Source organism: Haliotis rubra, unplaced genomic scaffold, assembly GCF_003918875.1.
Source record: "Haliotis rubra isolate DU_JTF1 unplaced genomic scaffold, ASM391887v1 Scf403, whole genome shotgun sequence".
NCBI lineage: Eukaryota > Metazoa > Mollusca > Gastropoda > Lepetellida > Haliotidae > Haliotis > Haliotis rubra.
The window spans coordinates 232,019-240,211 of record NW_025767084.1 but is presented as its reverse complement, the minus strand read 5'-3'; the positions used below and the strand labels follow the sequence as shown (position 1 = coordinate 240,211).

Below are 8,193 nucleotides of genomic sequence, written 5' to 3'. Positions count from 1 at the left end.
AGTACGCTGCATCTGTGGAGGTTCTTATTTTGAATGAATTTTGCTGCACCTAAAATCTACTGGAGTTTTTTTGTCGTTACTGTGCATGAATCCTACTCCGTGATCATTCAGAAGATATTCATAATTGAAACGTGATAATAGGTGTTGTAACTTCAAAATACAATAATACAGTGTATTTGCTAGAAGCTATGTTGGCGTATAAAACTGACGTCAAGATAGTTCACCCTCATGTATGGTAATCACTTGGACATTGCAGTTAAATGTCTCTAAATTATAACATGGCAGTTAAATGTCTCTAAATTATATGCATGCATTTATTTAGCATTTGGGAAAAAATAGAAAACCCCAGTATTATATAGAATTAAATCGGTGTCATGGATAAGAAACAGTTAATTCATAAATAAATAACCAAAACGTTTCAGATTATGAGAACCTATATTTAACAACATCGTGCCAATCTTGTGATTGGTATCATTACACTAAATAAAAACACTCGTAAAGACCCGGGTTAGAATTGGTCATCAGCCACCCATATTTGTCGTAAGAGGCGACTAACGTGATCGGGTGGTCAGGCTCGCGGACTTGGTTGACACATGTCATCGTATCCCAGTTGCGAAGATCGATGCTCTTGCTGTTGATCACTGAATTGTCTGGCCCAGATTCGATTATATACAGACCTTCGCCATTTAGCTGTGTGGCGTAAAACAACAAACAAATGAAAGTAAATACAAACTTTTATAGAACTTTTACCACAATTAATAGAAATCACTGCTGAAAGCACAGTTTATTGTAAATTGTATATCACGACCATGCGCTTATGAATCACTGTCAAAAGGTGATGACGCCAGGCCCTAATTGAAAGTTGAGCAGGTTTTGACTATCGACCCATTCGGTCAGTGCGCAATGACACGCAGTCAAGCACGTCACAAGCCTGATCCAATTGGTTTGACCATCATGGCTTGCTGGGGACCAGTTCTAATTCGGATCCCCCATGGGAATTCACAGCAGTAAATTACAGAGTAGAGGTCCTTTCAGTGAAGGATATTTGTCGGGATGTCGTAGCTTCCTGTTTGTGTATGGTGTGTTTACCCCATACTGGTAACAGTAATCCATGACAAGGATTTATATGGAATACAAACAGTATGACCTGTAGTTCACCCCAGCTTAATGATTGTATGCTAAATTGAGTGCATGTCAGACTAGTTGCTCTCTGCGGGCTGACAACTTCGCCGTAGTGTAGAATATTCATGACGCCATGCTAAATGGTTTGTTTGAATATTATACATCTCCAAAAGTATTAAATAAGATAGAAAATATAGATGCAAATTTGAATGTATATATTTGCAATTTCAGAATGTATTCAGATACGCATTTCCTGCCTATATTGAATACTTAATATTAATCAGTTTTCCTGCCTTTGCATGTGTTTGTGATGGGTCCTACCGGTGAGGGAAAGTACGCTGACCATTTAGCGGACACTGATTGCTGGTGGTTAATAAACACAAACTCATGATAAAATCTAATCAAAGTCGACTGAATGTAGCAGATATTTTTGTGAATGTGGATATGGTTGTGTTGCTTTTATCATTATGCTTTTGAGCATATCTTTATCTGAAGTGGAATTTTAAAAGCTTTAGAAAGTTGATTAATGATGAGATTCCAGTTGGTGAATACGTTATCAGGACATTTATTTAATTACTTATAACAGGGATGATTCATATCCCAACAACACTACATCAACATAATGCATAATTCAATGATTACTGTGCGTGCACTTTATTTATACACGGAGACAACAGATGTGACAAATGTATCACAACATCGTCGAATGTCGGTCAAACGGAAAATTAATAATTGTAACATAACTTGTACAACATTATCTACAAACCGAAACACGAGTCTCATTAACCTATTCAGACAATGACCTACTTTTCACCTGACCCGAATTTGCTCGTGTGAAAGTGAAAAGAGACACCACAAACAACTATGGTTACACTGAATTCCAATTCGTCATACGAAAATGGTATTTAGAGTTCATTTTATGTTTTAAACTTTAATAACATCGTATTTCGATATTTTATGGCGAGGTGTGGGGAGCATGACCTTAACTAAGACGTCACAGACTGCCCCTGTTTGATGAGGTCGTAAAAAGATTCACAATTCATCTGCGTCACTGGTTTCACCTGTCACCTTGCGCTTATTCAGTGTATTTTTGTAACGCACAATGTGATTTATATAGTATCGAACCCGTACCAGACCGCCAAACGTTTCTAGCGGCAGAGCCTCGTTTTGAGATTTCCACGATTTCCAGATTTCCGTTTGTCAGAGCACGCTGTACGACAGGGCACGCTGCACGACGTGTTTGCAAGGATTAGAAGGAGCGTAGTGTTGCAATATACAAGTGCTTAGATGTATAAAAATATACTGATTAATATTTATGTATCCAGTTGAATGAATTGGTCCCAAAATTCTGGACTGGTTATTGTGCTAAGTTGCGCATAGGACGGAACCCAGTCAGCAGGAAACGAGACTATTGTGTAATCAATGTTTTGACTTGGTAAAAATCGTAAACATGTTAGGCCATCGATAAGCTAATTTAAATGGGAATGCGACAGATTGAAGCACCAAGGTGAAATGCACAAAGTATTTTCCTGTTTGGATTTATGCAATCTGTTTTTCTATGCTTGTATTCAAATAAACAATTGTTTTGCCTCTGCATGTGTTTATGACGCGTGCTATTGGTGGGACAAGATAAATTCACCATTTTGCGAACACATGGCATCACCACAGTGACTGTCTAGTGTACCAGAACTACAGCCTCGAGCAACTCCTGCAAGTAAATGTCCAGCATTAGTCACTCATTGCTGATTTGTGAGCAGCGGCATACTCGCTGTTTGATTAAACTTCAAATTTTAATTCATTCATTCATGGGGTATATAGCCTAGTGGGTAAAGCGTTCACTCCTCACGCCGAAGACTCGGGTTCGATTCCCAACATAAGTATAATGTGTGAAGCCCATTTCTGGTGTCCCCCTGCCGTGATATTGCTGGAATATTGCTAAAAGCGGCGTAAAACCAAACTCACTCACTCACTCTCCAAGACCATATTAAAAAAGTATACTTGTCATTTCCTTGGCTATACCATACAAGAAAAAAGAGAATTAATCCCTCACAATTATTGCCAGTAATATAGATGTCAAGTTTCTAGTTTTGTTGAGTATACATTGAGGAACGTTTTCGTATTTATCTGTTTGTGTTCAGTGACTGATGTTTGACCCCCAATTATAATAAGTCCATGTCCGTACTGTATATTAAAGTAGTCCCCCGATGTATTATCCAAAGCTGTTCACAGCCGTACATCATAAAGAGATGTTCCCTGTCCATATAGTATAGCAACTTTAGAGTGAGTGAGTGAGTGAGTTGATATTTAACGTCACATCGGCAATATTTCAGCCATATCGTGACGAGAATATTTGATATGAAATGAAATATATGTATATTATAAAAAACTGCCGACGAAGGACAGTAAAACAACTAGAATATCACAGATATGTATGTAAAACTAGTACTTAAATCTTAAACGTTTTAACTATAGGGGGAAAACAATACAGTATAAAAATGGGCTATTTTTGCCATACAGATCATCATACCAAGGACCATTGGGACTTACATTACTTTTGCTACCTGCATGGACCCTAGTTGGATTTACACCATCCCTTCAGCCATTGGCGACAGAAGAGAAAACTAGCCATAAATTAAAAGCAAACATATTCTACGATTAAAAACGTGGCAAGCCTAAATTTACTCTAAATGTGTTGGGACAGCAACTTTAGACCTGGAACTGATCAGTAATCGGTAAGTTAAGCTAATGTTGGTATGTAGCATGCATTTCATGGTGAACGGTACAGCTATGCTGGGAAGCCAATTTCTGGTGTCCCCGGAAATATTATTGCTATTATTGCTAAACGTAAAACTAAACTCACTCACTCATTATGCTAATGCTGTTACGTAGTATGTATTTCGTGTCGACCTGTACAGTTATCGCCTATACACAAGAGAATGTATGAAAGAGTGTGTGTGGTTTTATGCCACTTCTAGTAAAATTCCAGCACTATCACACCAGCGGACACCACAAGTGAACTTCCTAAATTGGACCCATGTAGGGAATCGAACCATGATCTCCAATGTCACGAGCGAACGCTTTAACCACTAGGCTAACCCACCTCCCCATAATCAGTGGTTGATAGAAAGAGTAAAGGTGTTTAGTGACACATAATATACAATCTCTCTTAAATGAGCGAGCGACTTTACGCCGCTTTTAGCAATATCCCAGCAATATCCCGGCGTAGGATACCCTCACACATTGTGCCCATGTGTGCCCGCGTCTTCCGTGTGACGACCGACATCCAACCACTAGGCTACCCCACCGTCCCTATAATGACTGACTGACTGACTGAGTTTTGGTTTTACGCCGCTTTTAGCAATATTCCAGCAACATCACCTCGGGGGACACCAGAAATGGGCTTCACACATTGTACCCATGTGGGGATTCGAACCCGGGTCTTCGGCGTGACGAGCCAACGTTTTAAACACTAGGCTACCCCACCGTCCCTATAATGAATCTAAGGGATGGTGTTCCCTGGTTTTCCCACATCACAGGCCTTATATTTACTTAGCTATTAGGACGGTCATGAAAATAAGAACATATTCTCATACGTATGCTCCATGTGGACTATCCTGTACCAACATGTATGGTAAAATGAATATGAAATGAAGCCTCGAAAATCCGGAGTCCATAGTCTATTATTCACGGAGTCCCGATGAAAGGGTTTTTAAGTATAAAAGCGTACATTAAATGAGTTACATCGAAACTCGTCAACATCGATATATTTCTAAAACCGACTTTTCCAGAGAGTAGTAAATATTTATAAAGCTTGGATCAATGCTCGTGAACGTGTGTTGAGTAAAAGTGTAAATGGAGCAAACTCCGTACATCGAATTACGAGAATCGTTTATCACATCCCAAAGTAAACACTGATTCAATTATATAATGAAATGAAGCTTATATTTGTGTTTATAGATGGCCACTCTCAGCGCTTTAAATATCAAACGCGATCAGCATATTTTAACCGTCACTCCAACGCTGATCTGGACTGCCTGCGTCATTTTGTAGCGGTGCTACGAAAGAGGCTCCCATTTAGGTTATCCCCCGGGTAATCACTTGAGTAACGGCCCCGGAGAATACACCGGCGTCAGAGTATATTCTCGCTACCACACAAACGATTACAGCGACGGATTCAACGCCTAGCTGTACACCAGCTTTATCAACACGGCTCATAGCTTCCCACAGCCCTGGTTGCAATCTCAGGGACAAGCATCCCCCGTGTCAGCATCAGCAGCTGACGATGCTGGTCACAGCGACTTGGTTAAAATGGATTTAAAGTTGGGAGGTTTGAGTGACATTTTTCGCAGGCATTGGGCGAACTCTTTATAAACATATCAACTTATTTGTTCGGCCAATTCAGACTCTCCTATTGGCTCGGTTCACGTTGCTTGAAACTCACCCCGGATCTCATGTGATTGGATATTACATGCAAATACGAGAAGACACACCTTCCACGGAGGGAGGGTTACAGTGTGGTCACAATTACGTTATGCGTTCTGGATAACACAACTGTTTGGTTTGTTTCAGTGCTCGGCGTTGGGTTCGACGAGGAGGATACCTGTTGCTTGGTGGAAACATGTAGGAATTACTCAAAGAATTACAGGAATCGTATATAGTGATCAACATGTGGAGACATGCTTCAGGGGAAAATGCTATAATGGAACCATTCTGAATCTAGTGGAGAGTTGAGAAAACATGTGTTTCTTATATTCAAGGTAAATTGAATTTTTGAATTTTCGAATATGAGTTTAAAAACCTAAATTAACGAACATTTAATGAGGCAAAAGGATTGTTTTGGGTGTTTCAGTGTACAGTTGAATCAGAACACCAATCATTTACAATAGATTAAATAACATAAAAGTGTTTGCCCCTGTGGTTTACTAGAGATCGGAATTGATTAATTGTGTGCATGACATAGTTCACACAAGTCAATACTTGGATATAAGACACACTACAATATTGTCTGTAAACGTGAAAATCAGACACAACCTGAATGTCAGACACACTACAATTAGGTGGATACAGTGTGTAAACGAGGATGTTGCTCTCGCTACATTGTTGTGTGTGAAAACTTTGATGTCACACTAACTATAGTCAACTTCATCTTGTGTCTAAACGTGATGTCAGACATATTGCAATTAAGTGGATACAGTGTGTAAACGTGGACGTTGGTCACACTACATTGAAGTGTGTGAAAACGTTGATGTCACACAACTACCGTCAAGTTCACTTTGTCTCTGAGCATGGATGTTGACAAGCTACACCAAATTGTGTGAAAACGTTGATGTTTAACTATATAATGTTTACAAGTCAACACAGTGCGTAAACGTGGAAGTGATACATTACATTGTGCTATGTCAGTACGTGGATGTCAGATTCATTACCGTAAAGTCCCTATTGTGTGTAAACATGGAGATCACATTAAGTACAGGTTGGTGGGTTGAAACGTGAATGTCAGACAAACTACACTCTAAAATATATTTGGTTTGATGTCACACATATTACAGTCAAACCGATATTGTGTGTAAAAGTGGACGTTAGACAACTGCACTCAAATATACAATTGGTTTGATGTCACACATCAATATTGTGTGCAAATGTGGAAGTCAGACAAACCCTGATGTAATGTGTGAAAAGTGGATGTCACAAACTACAGTGGAACCAATGTATGTAAACGTAGAGAAAACACAAACTACATAATACTGTGTGTAAACGTGGAAGTGACACACAGCGGATAATGCACTACGCTTTACGTGTCCGACTATTGTGGAAGCAACAGGTATTCAGTGTGTTCAGTTATCAGTGATCTTTGTGGAATACCAGGGGATTAGCCAGTTATGAATTATCGGATATAATGGGATGCATTTGAATGCTTCATCTCTATCAAAGGTTGGAACAGTAAAAACATTGCCCACGGAGTTGATGGTATCAGGAAGTTTTTATGAACAAGGCAATATGAAGTATACCCCAGTGAGCATAAACCGTGTCCTGTGGGTGTGTGGAACGTATACATACTGAACAGTGTTAACTGAACAATGTCTGGAGTAAGTAGTGTGTCCGTTGTTCTCAACGCGAGCAACGTCAGTGACGTCGTTGTAACCAACTTCTCCATCGAAGACTACGTCCTCACCAACCTTGGCCCGAAAAACATGGGTAGCACAGCCGGCATCCTCCTCACCATCATCTACAGCCTCATCTTCATCTCTGGTACCATCGGCAACGTTTGCACGTGCATCGTCATCGCCCGCAACTCCAACATGCAGACGACGACTAATTACTACCTCTTCAGCCTGGCAGTGTCCGACCTAATGCTACTGCTGTTTGGTGAGTAACTGTTTGTGCCATTTTTTCTTATACTACTCAACTTTAAATAGGGATAACCTACCTTCCCGTGATTCTGGTTCGGGCAATTTGTCAAGTGTAAACGTATTTAATATAGAAACAAATATATATATATATATATATATTCAGGGTTCTACCTCGACTTACAAACATGGGGGTTCCTGGGACCCCCAATTACTACTTTTGGGGACCCTTGCATGTAATGTGAGGGCCCTGTGAAGTAACAGTGTAGAGAACTATGTTTTGATCATTCTTTAGGGCCAGGGCCCCGTTCCTCAAAGCGACCATAGCGCTACGACTGTCGTAAGTCTATGTTAAAGTATGGGAGTTACGATCATCTTAGCGCTACGACTGTCGTAAGTCTATGTTAAAGTATGGGAGTTACGATCAACTTAGCGCTACGACTGTCGTAAGTCTATGTTAAAGTATGGGAGTTACGATCATCTTAGCTCTACGACTGTCGTAAGTCTATGTTAAAGTATGGGAGTTACGATCAACTTAGCGCTACGACTGTAGTAAGTCTATGTTAAAGTATGGGAGTTACGATCATCTTAGCGCTTCGACTGTCGTAAGTGTATGTTAAAGTATGGGAGTTACGATCATCTTAGCGCTACGACTGTCGTAAGTCTATGTTAAAGTATGGGAGTTACGATCACCTTAGCGCTACGACTGTCGTAAGTGTATGTT

At 40.0% G+C, this 8,193-nt stretch overlaps 1 protein-coding gene across 1 annotated transcript in view; it reads left to right on the top strand.

Moving 5' to 3' along the window:
- Nucleotides 1–5,239: 5,239 nt before the first annotated feature.
- The window catches only part of LOC124287650 (neuropeptides capa receptor-like), a 39,108-nt gene continuing 36,154 nt past the window's right edge, over nucleotides 5,240–8,193 (top strand). The window contains exon 1 of the mRNA XM_046724153.1: nucleotides 5,240–7,488. Within this exon, the coding sequence (XP_046580109.1) occupies nucleotides 7,200–7,488 (289 nt within the window). The 5' untranslated portion in view covers nucleotides 5,240–7,199. The remainder of the gene's footprint in view (nucleotides 7,489–8,193) is intronic.